Source organism: Leptosomus discolor, chromosome 1 (genome assembly GCF_034619465.1).
Source record: "Leptosomus discolor isolate bLepDis1 chromosome 1, bLepDis1.hap2, whole genome shotgun sequence".
NCBI lineage: Eukaryota > Metazoa > Chordata > Aves > Leptosomiformes > Leptosomidae > Leptosomus > Leptosomus discolor.
Genome location: NC_141391.1, coordinates 156,298,742 through 156,318,203, shown reverse-complemented (window position 1 = coordinate 156,318,203; position 19,462 = coordinate 156,298,742). Strand labels below are relative to the sequence as shown.

Sequence of the window (19,462 nt, the reverse complement as noted above, 5' to 3'; positions counted from 1 at the left end):
GCACTTCGCCGCGGCGGCAGAATTTCACAGTAATGCAATAACTGAGAACAGGCTGTGGCTGCCGGCACAAGCCTCCCGTGTGTAAGCACAGCACACTGTGCTAGTTGATCAGCCTAGACAAGTCTTATCTGCAGATTAAATGATTCAGTGGTCCTTACCTAATAAGTGAGGAATTTGTGCCTGGACCCTGACATTGCATCGAAATTTATGCACTGCGGTCGGGAAAGGAGCTTAGAGTTGTTCAATTCTCTTCCTGAAAAGGAAGGAAGCAGTTTTCTCTGCAAGTAAATCCAGGTAGTCCCCTGGGACTAACTGCAACAGTAGTTTAGTCTCCTCTTTTAAGTCAAATCTGAAAGGGGGGAAAAAAAAAAAAAAAAAGGAAAAAAAAAGAGCTTTTTTTCTCCCTGATCTTTTTGTGTCTTTGCCTTCTCCTCCTACCTGCTCCAGGCAGCAGCAATCCGTGGTTGTGTCTCCTTAAACAAAGAACTCTCAGGAGCCCTGTGACTGTCCATCCTTTGCAGATGTTGCTGAGAGGCCTCACTGTAGCAGCCTTTTCGCCTAACTCAGCAACACGAAAAATTACAAGACAGTCAAACTTCGGAGCAGAACTAGGAAACGGTGGTTTTTCAGGGAGTGAGGAGGTGGGGTTTTTTTACTGAGGGATAGGAGGGGATCATGGGGACATGATTCTTGTGAGGATGGAGATGGGGACAATTGCATGCCTGGAAGAAGCCTCCTCTCTAAAATTTAGCCTCCTTAGAGCTGTGAGATAACCCAACATGCGTCCAACATAGTAGTGTCAGTTGGGACTAAGGAGGGCTGCAGCCAGCACCCCTGCATTCCCCAGCCCAGGCAGTGAGAAGCTGCCCAAGCCGCCTTCAGGCAGCACATGGTAAAGAAGGTTTCCCAAGTCAAAAAAACAATCATTTGACTCATGTGTGGAGTCACCGGAGCAGGATAGCCTGAGTCATGCCTGTGGCAGCACGGCTGGAGGGATGATTGCATAGCAGAGCAATGGCTTAACTCACAGGGCAGAGATTTCCACCCCTGCAAGGGGGGCACTCGCTCAGAAAAAGCCAGGGAGCACATGCGGAGGACAGGCACGCAATGTGTAGCCGTGCATGGCTCCGCGCCGCTTTGGCTGGGAGGCTCCTGGTGAGCTGGAAGCAGGCTACTTGGCTCCTTGGCACGTGCAGCAAGATGTTCCTCCTGAGGAGCACTCGGTGACTGATGCACATTCCCTTTTACTATCCCCAAATTCACCTTTTTTCCCTCCTCACAAAAGCCTTGCAGCCCCCTGTTCTCTTTTCTGATCCTTGAAAAGTTTGTTCTCCGTTTCAGTTCCTTTAATCTCCTGATGTCATTTCAGTCCTGTTGGGGTGGGAAGGAAAATTTGCTATAGGACAGGGGAAAATAACAATGGGGCCATAGTGCCCAACTGATGTAGAGAGTCAATAGGTGCTAAAGAGCTTGATGTTTGGGTTCAAACGCTGATTAGTTTCGAGCCTTCCTGTTCACAGTTTAACCTTAAACAGAGCTGCTCCTTTGGAGAGCAGGAATTTTTTTCCCTCGTCCTTTGCACTCTCTATATTGATAACTTTCACTGCTTTTCCTGTCGTTTCCTGACAGCATTTGTCATCTTTGACTGAAAAGTCTACAACTGAAAAGTGGTAAGAGCTAGATAGTATGACCATTATCGTTATTAGGAGCCCCAGCTGAGCATGGACCACCACTCCGGCTCAGTGTATGATGCCTCTTGTTAAGAAATTGTTTTCCCTCTGTCCAACAGCAAGCATGGCCCAGTGGCACTCAGCAGATCCTGCTCCCTCCTGCCTGGCAGCAGCTGACCGGTGTGGCCACCCACACTTCTGTCCAGCATGCGACTGTCATCCCGGAGTCCATGGCAGGCACCCAACCACTGGCAGACTGGAGGTAAACTGGAGGCACTTGGAGGCTCCCTGAAGTATCCACCAGTGCTGGAGGAGATGTGAGAAGAGCCCAGGCAGGAGGGATGGGGTCTCAGGAGGCTGCAGCCTGTGATCCCCCTGTCTGAGAGCTACGGGCAGCTTCTCCGTTCCCTGTCCTTGAAGTGGAGTGCCGTGCCCACACCGCTCCCTTCAGTCAGTTCCCTGGGGAAACGCTCCTTCCTGGGGGGACTGGGAGCCCAGCGGGCCCTGGAGGAGGGCGCCTCGGTGGAGGCGGGTGGGAGCCTGTGAAAGAGCCTGCTGAGGAGCCGCCGGCTGCATTTTAAACGTGTGCGTCTCTCCCTCCTTTGCAGAAACACCCACGCTCACGGCAGCCATTATAACCCCATCATGCAGCAGCCCGCGCTGTTGGCCAGCCATGTGACTCTGCCCGCGGCCCAGCCCGTCAACGTCGGTGTTGCCCACGTCATGCGCCAGCCACCCTCCGCCGCCACCTCCGCCAGGAAGACGAAGCAGCACCAGTCGGCGCCCCGGTGAGTGTGCACGGCTCCCGGCGCTAGCGTTGGCCGGTCGTGGTGCCGGTGGGGCGGGAGTCCCCACCTGGGTGGTTCTGAACGCGGCCCTGCGATGCAAGCGTGCTGACGAGGGCGGTAGTCGCTGACATCTGTGGGGCAACATGAAGTTTGTTCCACGGCCCACGAGGGATTAGATCACGCTTTTTTGTGACTGCCGTACCCAGGTCAGGAGAGCAGGGGGTAAGAGGTAGTCAGGCGCGTTTTGTACCCAGTGAGCATCATTTTTATGTGGGAGTTAGTGGCTGGAGGGGATGCAGGATGGGAGACTCAGGCCCTGTTTATACGGCTCGTTGTGCCGTTGTGATTACCCGAGACCTTGTAGTCACCGTAATTAAAAATATAACTATATTCTCAGGTCAGTGTTGCGCAATGCCTAGTTACTACACGTTTTCTTCCCATGTCATCTCAAAGAACCACTCCTGATGTGTAGTGTCTGCATTTCCACAGGGTGGTGCACCTTCAGGGGACCGCATCTTCAGGAATACGTACCTGATGTGTGTGCTCTTTCAAAAGCAATGGGGTGATGACCTATCTTCTGAGCTTTAATGCCATGCAGACTGGAGGACTGGGGTGGCTTTAGGCCACCTTCAAGCTCTGTAGCTCCTAACGTAGGTGGTTGGCCCCTATCTTCAACAGTACACACCAGCAACAGATACCTGCACTGGCCTTTTTATAATCATGGCAGCATAAAACAGGGAACATTTTATAAAGACATCTCATACAGGGGCAGTCCTTAGACACCTAAATCTATCAGCTCTCAGCAGGACCATTTGGCTTTGCAAGGAGGAGGCTGGGTTTTAGTTCATACGATGTTATGTGGCCCAACTCAAATGGCAGCACGATTGCAGTGCCTATCACAGCCCTGTAATCTTGCCTAGGGGACAAGGAGGTTTAAGATGTATGTGCAGCTGTTCTGGGGAAAGTCCTCTGGGCTGTAAAACTAGCTAAAAAAACTAAAACTAAAAAAAAAACAAAAACAAAACAAAAAAAAAAAAAAAAAAAAAAACCAAAAAACAAACCCAAACCACAGAACAGTGCAGGGGAGAGAATCAAAATGGGTCACCACTTGTGCAGTGGCAAAACCAGAGGAGTTCGTGGTTTTCCTGGGTGACTGGACTGGGGCCAGAGGAGCTTGGAGTTCACAACCAGTTTGACTCTAGTTAAGAGGCCACTATTTAAATCCTTCCCATTTATCTGCTCCCTACTGTTGCATTTACTTTGGGTGGGCTCCAGCTGTCTTAGCCCATTCGTAATGTAGAGATGCAGCTACGTCCCCAGCAAGCCAGCAAAAGAGAGCGCCTGTTGCAACCAGTGTGCTGGTGCAGGGCCTCCCCTCTCTCCCTTCCCTCTCCGGGGGCAGGGTGGCAGTGTCCAGGAGGAATTGGACACTTTCAGAGCAACGGGTTTCTACAGCTTCATTAATTGTGATGCTTTTGTACCCATATGAGGAACATGTTCCTTTGGAGAGGAGAGTACTCCACGCTGCTCATTGGTATTCAAAAAGCACTGCAAATGCTACTGTGCAGCCATTTGTTATGCAAAAGACTCTGTGTAAGTTGGTATAGTGCGATACATCCAGAATGACTTCCTTTTGATGGATGCCACCTATTCCTTTTGTTAGCTTTTGGGCCAAGCTGAACGTGCAGCCCACTGTAGAACAAAACCAGAACTTTGTGGGTTTTCTGATTTTTGAATCTGCAAATGTTCTGCAATAGGCAGAAGAAATGCAGGAAATACAAGGAAGAAAGAAAATGAGTGAACTGGGATTTAGTCAGCATCCTCTGGTAAATATTCCCATCTCCAGACCTGTGCTGCACTGTTCAGTGGACAGGTTCTGTGTTCAGATCCCTGATCCAAGTGGGCCCTTTCCAGCTGTCAGGCAGGGAAGCTGAAGTAGGAAGACTGGGGGAAAAAACAGGATTTGAGCATGTTTTTCTACTGCATAATAAAAAGATTGTTCTTTTCTTTCTGATTTATGTATGCTGTATCTGCTGCCTCAACGTGGGAATGAAATGAAAACAAGTATATGTCCTCGCATCTGCGTGCTGTCATCCATAGGACTCCACTGTCCTAGAGGATGAAGCATTGGGCAGGAAATGTTCACTGAAAAGATTCTAAAAACAGAAAATTAAATTTTCAACTAAGAAAAGCAGTTTTCCTGATAAATGATTGTCATTTTCCACAACAAATTCTAATTTTACCTTTAGCTTTTTCTGGACAAAAATATCTGGTCATGATGCATCCATGCAGGCTACAAGAGAAAGGATTTATCATTTGGGTTCTTCTTCCTTTTGCGACAGGCATGCTGTGCCTGCCTATGTTTTGCATGTCTGGGCTGTGTGACTAGCCTCTACCTCCCAGCGCAAACTCCTGGCAGGCACCGTTTCTCATTTGGAAATTTCTAGGGAAAACAAAATGGAATTTTTTACTAAAATAAACTACCTTTCAGCCAATTATATGAATGAGTTATGTGAGGCACTCTGTCCTTTGAAGAGGTGACTATGCCAGCTTTGCAGTTTTCATAGACTCTGTAAGTCAGTGCCATGGAATCTTGAGACCGGGAAGCAAAAGCCAGTGGCAACGGGCAACTTAACCAAACCGAGTTTTAACCGGCTAACGACCTTTCCCGTTTCCAGAAATGCATCCACCTATGAAGTTTCGTCCTCTCAATCCATCAGCTCACCTCAGCGGTCGAAGCGAGTGAAGGAAAACACGCCTCCCCGCTGCGCCATGGTGCACAACAGCCCTGCCTGCAGCACCTCCGTCACGTGCGGCTGGGGCGACGTGGCCACCAGCACCACACGGGAGCGGCAGCGGCAGACGATAATCATTCCCGACACCCCTAGCCCCGCAGTGAGTGTCATCACTATCAGCAGCGACACAGATGAAGAGGAGGAGCAGAAGCATGCACCCACCAGGTGAGCAGCGCGCCTCCGCTCTTCTCCGTGTGCAGGAGAGAGAGAGAGACAGAGGCACAGAAGTGCTGGAGCATCCCAGGAGTTGCTGTAGGGTCCCAGGAGCTACAGGCGGGTCTCAGCACCCAGGTCGTCTTTCTTTGGAGAGGAAAGAGGGTGGGGAGGCTAAAATACTAGCTGAGGACTCCGCAGACTTAGGTGATGTTCCCTGCTGTGCTGTACATTTGCTGTGTGACCTTGGAGAAGTGTAGTAGTCTCCCTGTGCCGTAGCCTCTCATCTGTAAGACAAAATAGTAGTTTTCTCTGTCTCACAGGACTACTGAAAGGAGGCTTTAGAGATCCTATGGTGACGAGCCCCTTTAAGTCAGATAGCTGCTTAGAACAAAGACAAAAAGGGCTTAGAAGGAAGGTAGCTTAAAATTGCCTTTTCTCTTTTTAAGTGATCCAGGCATCTACAAAGAGCATTAAATGACACCTTCCATATGTGCTGCTTTCCATTAAAAGGTCCTGAAAAACAGTTAATGGTTGCGTCATAAACACTCAGTAATGGTAACTACATTGCAAGTTCTGACTGTGTTGCCAAAACATCCCTGAACTATTGTAAAAAGTGGCAGAAACAGATTGCTTTTTGACTGACTCTGCAGAGAGGCATAGATGAGGCTATAAAGACCGTGGTGACTGAGTTTGCTTCTCAGAGAATTAACTCACCCGAGTGAAACAGTGTGGCCTAGGACCACTGCCAGTGCTGATCATCTACTGTGGATAAGAGAGGACTTAATTTTCCAGGACTGTCTTTTCAGCACCTTTCATCACATGCAAGCACTCTAGGTTTCCCATCTGATGCCAGTCACAAGACATCACTCTGCTTTATAAGTTGTAGAGAAGTAGCCTTGCAAATAGATGAATAATTACACCATCTTTATGTTGGTAATGGAGCTAGAAATTTTTTAACCTTATCTCTCCAGTATTGTTGAGAGAGAGTTAATGTTTTTATTTATTTAGAACATGCTCCATGGCAGATTTTCCTTTAATCACTGGAAATATCTATCTATATCTCTGTGCTGTGGTGATAAGTGGAGCACTGCAAATGCGTACAGAACAGATGAGATTCATTTGGCCTCAAGGAGCTAAAAATCTGTAAAGAGGAACCATATGATTCAGGCATCCAGGGCTGCAATTTCAGCCTGCCTCCCGACAGTCACCGCTGCTTCCCATTCCCCTTCTCCCTACCTTCTTGCCTCCACTGGGCAGCAAGAGCTCAGTGCCTCTCAAATTCAGGCTTGCCGTGAATGCAGTGGTTGTTGTGGGGAATTGATCACAGGACAACATAACATAATTCACTTAAAAAAAAAAAAAAATCCTACAGCATTCCTTAGTTTCTTAGGGAGAAGAAAGCATGTTGCCGGAAAGAGTTGAGTGAAGGTCAGCTTGGAAGTCAGGTGGGCTATAAATAAGAAGCCCCCACTTCCAGGGCTTTTATGGGAAAAGAAGGGCAAGACAAAAGAGATGCTGAAAACAAAGGTTGTGAGGTGGGGCAGCGTGAAGAGGGCAGGTGTCTTGAGGGTCATGGGAGCTATTTGCAAGTGTGTTTACCCATGGTGCTGATCCGAGGCGTTGGGAAATTATGTGCAGATACTTACACATACTGTCCGGGTATCAACTTGTGTCCAGAGGGGAGTGGAGGGAAGAGCTGGGATCCTGCGGCCGCTTTGGCTAACAGTTGTCTCCTCTGCTTCAACCCTGCTGCCATCTGACCAGTGTCTTCACTCGGCACCTCTCCAGGGAGACAGACGGAACAAAGTTCTGAAAAACGTCTGGAAATCAATTTGGGAGTTTGGGGTATTTAAATATTCGGGCAAGGTCTGCTGAGGGGTTAGGAAAGTAGTCCCAGGAGCCAGAATTACATAAACAAACTGGCTTTGATATGAGTAAAGCATATTCAGGACACGTTCCTGCCTGGGATCAGATCCCTGGCTACTTTTTGTATCCATATGGCATATCTATACAGAGCGCCAGGATGCCAGCGTTCCTGGAAGGCCAAAGCTCAAGAGCTAGATTTAATTTCTGAGCCATGTGGAGACATTTCGCATGGACACAGGCTGTTCTCGGGCACCTTTTGGAATTCCAGAGTGAGTTAAATTGCCTGTGCAGATGTAACCAGAGCAAGTGGACAATTAGAGGCAGAGACACAGATGGAAAACAGCATGTCCAGAATGAGAATTTTTGGTTAAGGTCTCCGGAAGAGCGAAATCCACTCGCTCAGTGCCTTTTGACCTGGGCAGATCTAAGACAAGATTCTCAGCTGGAGTAAGAGTGTAGCTTCCAGTCAAGGAAGCCATATCAGCTTTTAATGCCAATGCACTTTGCCCCTGCCAAAGTTGAGGTCTTTCTCATTGAAAGTGCAGCACAATTAGGAAAGTACCTCCAAGTTTTCTTACTCGCCTTTTTTTTTGTCTCCAAGAAAAATGGGAGTGACAGTGAAGTACGTGCTTTAATATGCCCAGAGGTTCGGGATCTGAGTCAAAAATGAAACCGTGCAAAGAATGCCTTGTCTCGCCCGTATTTATGCAAATATTACCCTATTGGGCAATAGCTGTGGTGTGGGGGTCAAAAAACAAGAAATTGCTTGAAACATGCTATTGGTCACATGCTAACAATATTAGTTTTTTCTAGATTAGAATACAGAAATCATATGGCACCTGACAGATCAAAGTTAATTGCCTGATCCCATCTTATTGATGGCAGTAGTATCTTTGCATTAACTTCACTGACGTTGGATCAGCTCCTAAATTTGCTACAGCACTTCCTTCTCTTACTTCCCATGGGGTTAGAAATTTCTCTTTGACCCATGAGACTGAAATGTTTATTTTATTGATTGCTCAGCGAAGACAGATTAGAGCTACCTGTGGCTGTGAGGAGAAATAGTAGATCCTTCACCGATGTAAGAGTTCGTAAGTCTCAGTTTAAGAAGGGCTGGTAATGCTGATAAAATACGATACTGCTGATGCAGTAAAGGAGCCCTACAGCTTGGATTTACTCCGACAGAAAAGTCTCTCTGTAATACCAGAGCAGCAGAGAGAGGTTTTCTCCTACAGAGGATGTGAGTTTTTTATTGGCGAAAGAAAAATCTTAAGAATTCGATGTAATACGGGCAGAATTTTCCTTTTCCTAATGAAAAGCACAGATGTTCAAGTAGGATGTTTATGAGCTACCAGCTGACCAGGCAGGCCGGCACGTTCCTCGTTCTTTGCTCACATGTGTTTTGCACTGTTGATGATGTGTAGCTTGGTGTAATCTTTTTAAAATCAATAGTCATCTGAAAACGTTGGGCTCCTGTTGGGTAAAGGTGGTGGGGAGGTGGTGGGAGGTGGGCTCTGGAGAACCCGCTCGATGGAGCCTTGTCAAAGGGGGCCATCTACTGGGCCCCAGCCCCGTGCCTGGGGCAAAACCACCGAGGAGGGACCTCGGGTACAGTTCGGCAGGGACCGTCCTCAGAGAAATGGTCAGAGATTTTCAGGGGGCAAATTCCTGATTTAAAAAGTCAGTTTGACAAAACCAAGGCTTTTTGCAGGCTACATTGTGATTTTTCTGGTAATATTCCCAACACGGTGAAATCTGGGGAAGGCTCAAAGCTGCAAAAAGGTTTTACTTCTATTTAAGGGGGAGAAAATGTTAGGGGATTAACTAATTAAGGGGAAGAATTCTCTTTTCTGGTTTAATGAAGGCGTTTTTTTCTTTCAAAACATAAGGAAATAATAGGGGAAAAAAAATGATCAAAATAAAAAAGGAACATTTTTACTGAATGAAATTGTGGGCATCAGAAACCGGGTAGAAACAAAGTTTTGCATGTGGCATTTTGTCCTGTAGAACAGCAAAAAAAAAATTTGCTTATGAAAACCATTATATGAACAGGAAGCAACTTTGTCACCCTGTTTATTTATCACCAGTGAATTTCTAGACTCTCAGTTCAACATCCTTTACAAAGAGACTTTATAGGGCAAAGAGATGTTTACTACTGTGCTGGAAGATTATGCCCTGACTGCTGTTTATTCTGGAAAGAAGAGTTTAGGTCTAACCATTACCTGTAAAGCACTGAAGAGAGTAAAAACAGAGTAGCCTTGATATTTTTCTTAGAAATTTGTTCCTCTTGAGTTTCTTTACTTGCTCCTGCAAGAAAGCCAAGCAGACAGACAGACCGACAGTGCAGCTGCAGTCACAGTAATTGGGGGAGGGATGCGCCGGGCTGCACTGGTGGTGCAGCGAGGGGTATGTCTACGTCCTGCCAAGGGACTCATCGCAGAGCGTGGCAGGAGGAGGGGTGGAAGGAAAAGCAGTGGAGGTGGCCGTTGTGACGTGCCTAGGTGACTTCCCATCCGAGCAATGAGTGCAGCAGCCAAGGAAAACATGACTGTTTTCGTGAAACAATACAATGATGGCCTTGAGGTGGGTAGTTTTGAGGGTGCTTCCACTCCGAAGAGGCAGGACAGCCCCTCACTTCCCCACTGCCTGCTCTGTCTGCTCTGCTATCATACGTAACAGCTCTCCAGCTTCGTTTTCTGTGAGATCCTCACAGTAATCACTGTCTTCCTGGGCAAAAAAGACGAACCGCAGCTGTTGCACGAGCATATTGAGTAACTGCCTCATTGGCGTCTTCACTTGCACAAAATTTTTGCAGGGCTGGGTTTTTTTTCCCTTTCTCTTAAGGTGGTAAACTATACAGTGAAGTCTCTGTATGCGTCTTGCCTTTATAACGGAGCGTAAGCTAATGCAAGTTGTTATTCACGTCATAGTGCAATGATGGTGGAACCTACTTCAGAGGAGTTTAATTCCCTTTATGCACAGAAATTGCTGGCAGGCACAAACCAGGTGGTTTTGCCAACTTGCTGATGTGTGTGTATGAGGGTCAAAATACCATTTGTAATTCTCTTTTGACATCTAGCCTATTGTGGCTATGTTATGCTGTGCATAGTAATGCACTTACTCTGCATAGCAATATGTTGACTAACCACGGTCATTTGGTAAAAAGATTGCTGCCTTCCATCTCCAGAAAACACACCAACAGGCAGCTAATACTTAAAATAACAGAGATAGACAGTAGCTCTCTCAGCAAACCTTCAGCAGCAGGACCTTTACAATCTGCTAAGCAATTCAGTATATATGACTTAAATAGTTACAGCACGTGCTGTGTAGCCTAATAAAATGGCCTCAGTGTGGTACTTGATACATATTTGTATTGTGATTACCATCACAAATTCACAAAGAAGGTGAGAGCAGATTAGCAGGTCAGGATGGAGGTTGAGCTGAAGAGAAAGGGGCACGTTCTCAACACTGAGCTATGCATGGCATAAGATTTCGACGTAAGGAGAGTGATTGCAGTTGTAGTGTGAGTTTTTGTTGGCTGACTCTATACTTTCCTAGAATAGGTGGATTATTCTGAAGCAGCAAACTGAAAAGGTTGACTCTTACTAAGTTTTCAGAGACCTGGAATAGAATTTTTGTGATGTGATGTAAAGCTAACGTGCCATCGTGTATATGCACACCAGTTCGAAGGCACAGTTGTGCAATGGCTGCATTCTTCCCCCAGACTAGAAGGCCGTGTTGGTCACCTTGAGGGCTGAAAGCCTCTGTTGCTGTAGTGTCGGCCAAACTGAAACATTTGTGTCTCTTTGGGTGAAGTGCACGCTGAAGAATTGCCCACACTAGATACCATTTGATTTTTCTGGTATTCTGCTGTAACTCAAGATATTCAGGGAAAAAAAAGATTCCGTTCATGCAACGCTGTCACATACCAAGTTTTTGGGCTGGGCCTTCAGCAAGTAGAAATCATCTCAAGTTGCATTGTTGCAAGAGCTACTGTCCCTGTCCTTGGCTGTTGAGGTGGTTTCAACGTTGTTTTAACACCTAATTCAGCATCTTCTTTTTCCATCATTTCCTCTCACTTTCCATCCTCAACATCTGCCTTCGGCACCTTTCCATTAGCAGTATCTTAGGCGCCCACCTTAGTTTCTTGCCCAGTGCCTGTGCACAAACTGCCTTTTCTTTCCTCTATCAGACTTTTCCTTGAGACCTTTCCTTATTATGGGGAACAGGGACTGTCTCGCTGCTGTGTGCTCATGAGGGTGGTATGTGTTAAGAGAGCTGTCTCCAAGACCTGCTTCTGCATGTTCGAAGGCACAGTCGGGCTCTGCGTCTGCACATTGGACAGACATGAATTGTTTTGTGTCCAAGTTTGAGAAGAAGCTCTTTGGGACCAGGTTGGAATGGGCTACGACTCATAAACTTAACATTAAACTCACAAAGCAATGCATATTTTTCCAGCTGCTGCTCTGAAAGGGAGGATGTGGCTCCAGCCAGTAAGGGTTAAAAAGCCTTCCTGGCTTATTGCTCTTCAGTCTGTGTAGATGGATTTGATGCCACTTTGGTAATCTTCCCCCCTCCCTCCTCTGGAGAATTAAAATACACCTACCCACAGAATGCAGGCAGGCACACAAGCTGACCAGGAACACATGACGACTCTCACGCTACTAAATCACGTATGCTGCTGCTCCTGTGCTTGCAGGAGGGAAAGCAATTACCAGGCTTGGAGTGGGCTTAATAGGAAAGGGGCAAGACTCTTAATAGTATTTTTCTGTGTAAGCGCAAACATCCCCAAAAGCTGTGGCTGAGTTACAGGAATACAGTAAGCTTGCTGAGTAGGCAAGTGCAGTGTCAACAGGTAAAAGCTCTCAGTCCTGATAGTTTGTGAGCAGGGAAGGCGATACGTCAGCCTGGACCTCACACAGATAACTCCTGCATTGCTGCGAGGTGGGGAGAGCAGCTGCGTCCCCAGAGGGAGCTGGAAGGAGGACCGTTGCTGGCTAGCAAGAAGGCTTTGAGAAGGGGGAGCACTAGCTCTTCTGGGTTGAATTTTCAAAAGCCCCCGTTTCAGCTTAACGTGTATCTTTAAGCCTGTGAATCCGCTGATTTTCAGCTTGAGGTGGGCCTTTGATGCTTTTGAAATTCCCACCCTTAATGTCTGGGACAGGCTGTGGTACAGCAGGTGCTGAGCTCTGGGGGTGTGTGAATAGTCCCAACTGACTTCTCTGCCTGTTCTAACATTAACCTCAGTTGTTACCTTTCCTAAAGACAAAAATCCAGCTGCTTTCGATGGGACTCCTTGGGCCCTTGAAATTGATGCAGCCTGCTGGATCGAGAGGCTAATCACTTGGGCCTTAATCCTGCAAATATTTAGCCATGTGCTTTAACTCAGTTTTTTGAATAGTCCAGCTGACTTTGGTGAATGACACATATTAGTAGTGCTGAGCACTCGTGTAAGGCCGGGCAGGACCGTAGCGCTGGTCCTTTTCAGTTTACCATCCATGAAGTGAGCTTAATATCCTGCTACAGTCCCTTTCTCTGGAAAGATTTGGATTTGGCATCACTTGATTAACCAAACAGATCTACTTGATTTTCTTATTGTAACCAAGGAGCTAAAACACTTTGAAGGAGAAGGTTCCTCATGGTCCCCGCATTGACAAGCCCTCAATCAAATTAGTGAAAAGTATGCCCATTCTAAAACAATAAATAGCACAGATTACACAGAAAAATACCCTTCCAGTTCTACAGGTCAGCCTTCCCATATCAAGTGTCAGCCGAGAGCCAGTATTTCCAGTTCAGCAGCTCAGCTGCTTATGTAAGGAAGGGACTGTAAAAGAATAGCTAGACCTTATCAGTTGTCAGAAAACTCTTTAGTGACTTGATTTTTCTTTATAAAATGTAATAACTGTCAGAGGTAGAGAATATATGTCTCTTCCCAACTGGCAGCCAAGGGTAGCTGCAAAGGGCAAGCAGTGTGGATACTCATAAATGTGTGATTACAGGCATTTCTGCTGAAGGGGAGAGGAATATTGATGCAATATTCGTCATTTTTATTGGCTTGATATTCTTCTTCCGTAGCACCATATCCAAACTGCTGCATCTTTCTTCACATACGGTAGTTGTCCATCTAAGATACACCGTTGCTCTTTCCCTTTCTAATCCAGCGCTTTCCAGCTCCTTGTGGAAAGCCAGAACGCGAGCGTTCACTGTCGTACACCTTCCCCGTCGCAAAGATCCCTGCCCCTGCAAGGATTGCTTTCAGCTTCCAGATGGCTGTGCAATAGCTTCCCCTCCTCTCTCATCTGCCCCGCTTCAAGTGTCAGTGCGTTAGGACATCAGGGGCCTCTCGAGACGTATTTTTCCCTGTGCATAGAACAGCAGGGTCTTGTGTCCCCTTCGTGGCACAGCAGGATCCTGTGATGATAGCCCAGGGAAGGTCTGTGTGATGGTAACTTGTTTGTCACTGCAGCACCCCAAGGCACTCGTTAATGGAGAAGATGATAGCTTTTCGGTTACAAGTCTTGGGAGGGAGGTGGTGAGTTGCAGTTTGTGAATGCTGACGGAGCGGCTTGGGGATGGACAAGTTGAAGGGAACCCACCAGTGCTCCTTTAGCACTGTGAAAAACAAATAAGGTGAGCAATGTCCTTGGAAGAAAACTGTTCTCAGGATCTCCTCCACCTTTCTCTGGGTAAGAAGCGATGCTGAGACTAGGGAACAAATGGCTCCATCACAGACTAAAACCAGATTAATCAGCTGTTCCCTGGATTGGACTGGCCAGAGTGAGAGAACAGAGGAGACTCCATGGGAAAGGGATCTCTCTCTTTTTGAAGCGCACACTCAAGAAGTTGAGAGATGGATTCCTTTTCCTCCATGGCATTTCTGTTCCTGTTGGGGCTGTTTCCACCATTAAGCCTAATTACTTAGCATTTTATGTGCTATCCATTTCTTTTCATCATTTTAAAAACTTCAGTTGCCATAACAACATAATGCAATCAGTGAAACATAGCAGCTATTTTCTGTAGTCAAGGTCTGTGCACTGTCAAGGATGTGAGCCATTTAAGCAAATCTTCACCATCCCCCTTCCTCCCTCCTCTTTCTCACTCTCTCTTTTTCTCCCTAAACAAGCTCATAACAGGAAGGAGAAACCATCAGGAATAATTAGACACAATAGCAGAGCAAATCCCAATCGTACTTGTGCAGTCTAGTCTAATGAACTTCTAGCACTAATCTTGGAAGTGTTGATGTTCCTTTTTAATCACTTTTTTGATGTCATAGATAGATTAGCTGCAGCAGGACCCTGATAATCCATGCTAGATTCAGGAGAATGAGTGCCTATTCAGGGAAAGAAAAGAAAACCAAAAGCATTGCCTAGTTTGCTCATTTTTTCGTCATTTATTCCTCAGTTTCAAGTGCTTGTTGAGAATGTCTGCCCATTGTATCATATTAGTAAATAGAATGGAGTGTATTTTGTAGATTCATGGAATTTAAGCATGAACAGTCGTAGCATCTATTATTAAATCATTGCTGGAAGGCTGGGAGAAACCACCACGTTTTTGTGTGGGTGGTGAGACTTGCAACAAAGCATAGTGTAACTGCTGGGCTTCTACTGCACACGTATATAAAAAGCAGTCTGAAAATAAATCTGGCAGTCTGGTTCAGTGCTATTCTAAGCAGTGTGAATATAAGATCTATCCACAATGTCTTACTCACTCCTTGACCTCCATGAAGGCTTTCCTGGAATAGCAACGAGTGAGTTCTGAAGCCTGGGATTTGGCTTAAGCAGCCTCGATCTGGCGGAGGACTGAAGGGTGTGCTTTGCCTTTAACGGAGCTGTTCTGCCACAGGCAGAGTCTTCTGACGGCTTCCGAGTCAATCGTTGCCCATTCACTCTTTCCACTTGTGTGCTTGTGTTTCAGCACCTTGTCCAAGCAAAGGAAGAACGTCATCAGCTGTGTCACCGTGCATGACTCCCCCTACTCCGATTCCTCCAGCAACAACAGCCCTTATGCTGTGCAGCATCGCGCAGGGCAGAGTAACGGGAACACCTACGACACCAAAGGGGTTCCAGAGACTCACTGCAGTGGGAACCCCCGAACGATCATCGTGCCACCACTGAAAACCCAGGCCAGTGAGGTGTTGGTAGAGTGCGATAGCCTGGCACCAGGTAAATTGCACCTCTTCCGTCAAGAAAATTAGTTAAGAAATAAATGATTTATCTTGGAAGAATCTCATTGTTCAGTTTCATTTTGTTTGTTTGTTTGTTTTGTTGTCCAAAGAAACCATGCTGCTGCCCTTCTCTCAAGTGACACATCTGTTCTTGGGAGCCATATTGCATTATTTGTGTGCCCTGGTACACTCAGGAGTCACAGGGGCAAGTGTCGGTCCCAGTTACTTCTGTACAAACCCAAGAACAGAATGCAGCCTTTAGCTCAACATTTGACATGAAAGGCTCCCAAATGCAAGTGTGAACCTTTGCTGCCTTGCCTTTCCGTAGGCTTACTTTAAAAACGGGTAAGAGATTGAAAACACATGTGCATTTTCATCCAAACTTGTTGACGTTTCTGGGAAGAACATTTCCCCAGGATCTTCATTATGGACCGATGAGGTTTGCTCATCCACAGCCTCCGCAATGCTAGATAGTACCATGTGTTGAAAAGGGGCTTATGGTGGAAATCTGGCCCGAAGCAATTGGCTTTGAGCTACTTGGCAGTCCTTTCTTTTGACGCACTGCTGGTGAACGCAAAGGCTCAGAGGGTGAGCTCCCCACTAGCTCCTTCTCCCTCCTTTCCTACTCACCATGAGGTCAGCCAAGCCAGGGCTTTTTTGTACTGTGCACACTATACTTTCCTTCTTCTCCTTGGGATTTGTACCTGCATCGTGCAGTTCTGCTGGCAGAACAGTTTCTCACGCTTCTGAAGGATCTATAAAGCCTTCTGTGGGCCTGGTTTGGGTCCAGATATCAGGTCTGCTTGTCTGCCTCTAGGATAACAGGCTGGCCATGTGTGTGAAGCACTGCTGAGGTATTCTGTTAATTAAGAGAAACCATTTTCTTATCCTGCTTCTGTTGTGTGTCTCCTCCCAAAAACCACTCTGGAGGAGATTCAGTGAGGAAAAGGTAGGGTGAGCAATTAAAGAATGTGATGTAAGCTACAAATGTGTTTCCTTTCCTGGCACAGTCACCACCAGTCACCACTCATCCTCCTACAAGTCCAAGTCCTCCAGCACCGTGACCTCCACCAGCGGTCACTCTTCAGGGAGCTCGTCTGGAGCCGTTGCCTATAGGCAGCAGCGACCAGGAGCACATTTCCAGCAGCAGCAGCCTCTTAATCTAAGTCAGGTAAGTCAACTGAGACAGATTTTTGGTGGTGCGTCGTCCAGCTGTTACCTACTGCTCCTCCAGCATGGGCTGTCCTATTCCAGTCTCGTGATAGTTGGGCCCCATCTCAAGTTTGATCAACTTGTTTCAACTTCGCTGCAGACCTTGATCTCCCAGCTCAGGCAGCAGAGGTAGTGCAGATCTGACCCCTGAGTGGGCTGGTGTTGCTCTTACAGTGTGTTTTGAAGTCAGATGATCTAACAGTGAGTGGGAATAATGTGAGAGAGAAGGTGCAGTGGCTCAGACAAAAATGAGCGGAGCAGGACCACTATGTAGGAAGGACTGGATCCTCCTTAGCTATAGGTAACCATGGGGAGAATATCTTCCAAGCGAAGGAATTGCATCAGCCTGGCTGCAGGACTGTGAGGGAAGGCCCCATCAGATGTGGCAAAGCAAAGAAGGAGCTTCTCTGCATATCCATGACTTTATGTAATGAGTTGATCCATCCAGTGATAAACCTGGGCTGAGATCTGGGCAAATCCCATTACTTGGCAGCACGCGGTTCTCAAGATCTTTCCTTGTCAGGGATCCAAACACCCAGGGAGCTCCCTCGGAGCTTCTGTAAGTAATGCCCTTTTCACGTCCTGTGCCTGGGGCCTCTCTCTTCCCCGAGGTGAGGTGGTGACAGTAGGGAAGTTACAGCAGTTACCAACGTTTCAAGAGGAAAAAGTCTGGGGAGCTCAGAGGACAGTGCTGGTTTGCCTCCAGAGCTGGATATAAGCAGAACTATTTTTTAAAAAAAAATTAATTTGGGGAGAAGAGTGTCCCCTCCCTCTCAAAATGTACTTGAAATTTAAAAATTTAAACAAACTTGAAATAAAAATGAGTGAAAATGGAGGAAGTGGGTGAGATACCATTTCCAAGAGTGGGGGAGGAGTGTGGTTGTCGCCTTTCAGACCACAGTGACAGTGCAGGGAGTGCTTACAAAGAGGATGAGAGGGCTTGGAAGAATAGAAGACAATAACATGGAGCATTGCCTTTCTTGCCTTCTAATTCCTACTTTATTGGTTATTTAATAGTCTGACTACAAATGACTAGGGAAACTCCTTGCCGTTATTGTGCAATGCAAAAAAACCAGCTTAGGAAATTCCTGAAAAAGTGCATTGCTCCTGTCCCACTGCAAGCAGTTGCTTGTGCTCAAGTAATTATAGCTGATTACATGAAGGTACCAGGTACGTGCAGGATCTGATCAAACCAAGGGTTTTATCTTTAAAAAGTAAAGTACTTACTAACCGAGGAAATTATAACCGCAAAGACCCAAACTGAGCAAAAATAAATTGCCTGTTCCAGGCGTAGTTAGGCAACTTCATTCCCCTGAGCTGTCAGCACACCACATTTCGTCAGCAGAGAGTTCACTAACTAAAGCCATGTGTTGTGTGAGCAACTGGACTTGTGGAAGATGTTCTTAGGAGCCGGGCATCCAAGGTTGGGTCTTCGTGGTAGCTGTGCCAGCAGGTCGTGGCTCAAACAGCGGGACTCGGTTGTCCTTTTGGGGGCCATTTTGGTGAATGTATGAAACTACAGGGTCTTCCTAGGCTTGGGAGGGACCCTTTGCCATCACCTGTTTCCAAAGGAAGACTGTGGTGATGCTGAGGGCGTCAGGAGGAGCACAAGGCACTTTCCTGAAGCCATCCTGGTGTCGTAGGGAGGCTCCCAGGCACCACTGAGGAGGTACCAAGAGCTGTCTCTTGTCTTGTAACTGCTTATCACTGTTGCTGTCTTTATCCAGGCCCAGCAGCACATCACGACCGATCGCACAGGGAGTCACCGGAGACAGCAAGCCTACATCACTCCAACGATAGCTCAGGCCCCGTACTCTTTCCCGCACAATAGTCCCAGCCATGGTACAGTTCATCCTCACTTGGCCGCGGCTGCCGCTGCTCACCTTCCCACCCAGCCCCACCTCTACACATACACCGCCCCTGCCGCGCTGGGCTCCACGGGCACCGTCGCACACCTGGTGGCCTCCCAGGGGTCTGCGCGGCACGCCGTGCAGCACACCACCTACCCCGCCAGCATCGTCCACCAGGTCCCTGTCAGCATGGGCCCGCGGGTTCTGCCCTCGCCCACCATCCACCCGAGTCAGTACCAGGCTCAGTTTGCCCATCAGACCTATATCAGTGCTTCTCCAGCCTCCACAGTCTACACTGGATACCCACTGAGCCCCACCAAGGTCAACCAGTATCCTTACATCTAAACACTGGAATAATAAGGAGCGAGAGACGCACCCATCCCGGGGGAGTGAGGCGGCCGCTTTTGTACTGAAGAACATGACAAACTAACAATGCAATGGGAGGCTCGCATGAAACTTGAACGAAGGAGACTTTAAGGAAGAAACGAAAAAGAGGAAAGAAGGGGGAGAACCAATTCTACACTTTTTATTTAAAAAAAAAAAAAAAAAGAAATGGAAAAAAAGAACAGAAAAAAAAAAATAAACCACAAAAAACAACCATTCTGCACCAAACTAGAGAGAGAGAGAGAAGCAGAAGGACCCTCCAGCAGGTCCTGTCTTTTGAAGAACTTCACCAACAGACTTTTAAAGGTTATTTTCATCCAATAGTGAGCTACATTTAGAAATTTGTTGTCCAGAACACCTAAAATTAAATCCATTAGGTTTTTAATCCAATAGGTGTATGGATTAGGGATTTATCCAGCATTTCAAAGGGTTAATACCCCATCTTTGCAGTGGTCTTCGTATCCCAAAGCATACATAAGGTTTTGGGTTGGTTTTTTTTCTGGAAATAGAAAGTGGGTAAGGGAGGCTGAGGGAGAAGGAGAAAATGTTGTCCCAGTGCTACAAATTTGGATGTAGC

At 46.9% G+C, this 19,462-nt stretch overlaps 1 protein-coding gene across 2 annotated transcripts in view; it reads left to right on the top strand.

The window, feature by feature from the left end:
• HIPK2 (homeodomain interacting protein kinase 2) overlaps positions 1-18,846 on the top strand; it is an 87,736-nt gene extending 68,890 nt beyond the window's left edge. For both annotated transcript variants that reach the window (XM_009954922.2, XM_009954921.2), the window contains exons 9-14: positions 1,790-1,932; positions 2,279-2,458; positions 5,137-5,418; positions 15,190-15,437; positions 16,450-16,610; positions 18,379-18,846. In XM_009954922.2, coding sequence (XP_009953224.2) covers positions 1,790-1,932; positions 2,279-2,458; positions 5,137-5,418; positions 15,190-15,437; positions 16,450-16,610; positions 18,379-18,846 — 1,482 coding nt within the window. The remainder of the gene's footprint in view (positions 1-1,789; positions 1,933-2,278; positions 2,459-5,136; positions 5,419-15,189; positions 15,438-16,449; positions 16,611-18,378) is intronic.
• The last annotated feature ends 616 nt before the right edge of the window (positions 18,847-19,462 follow it).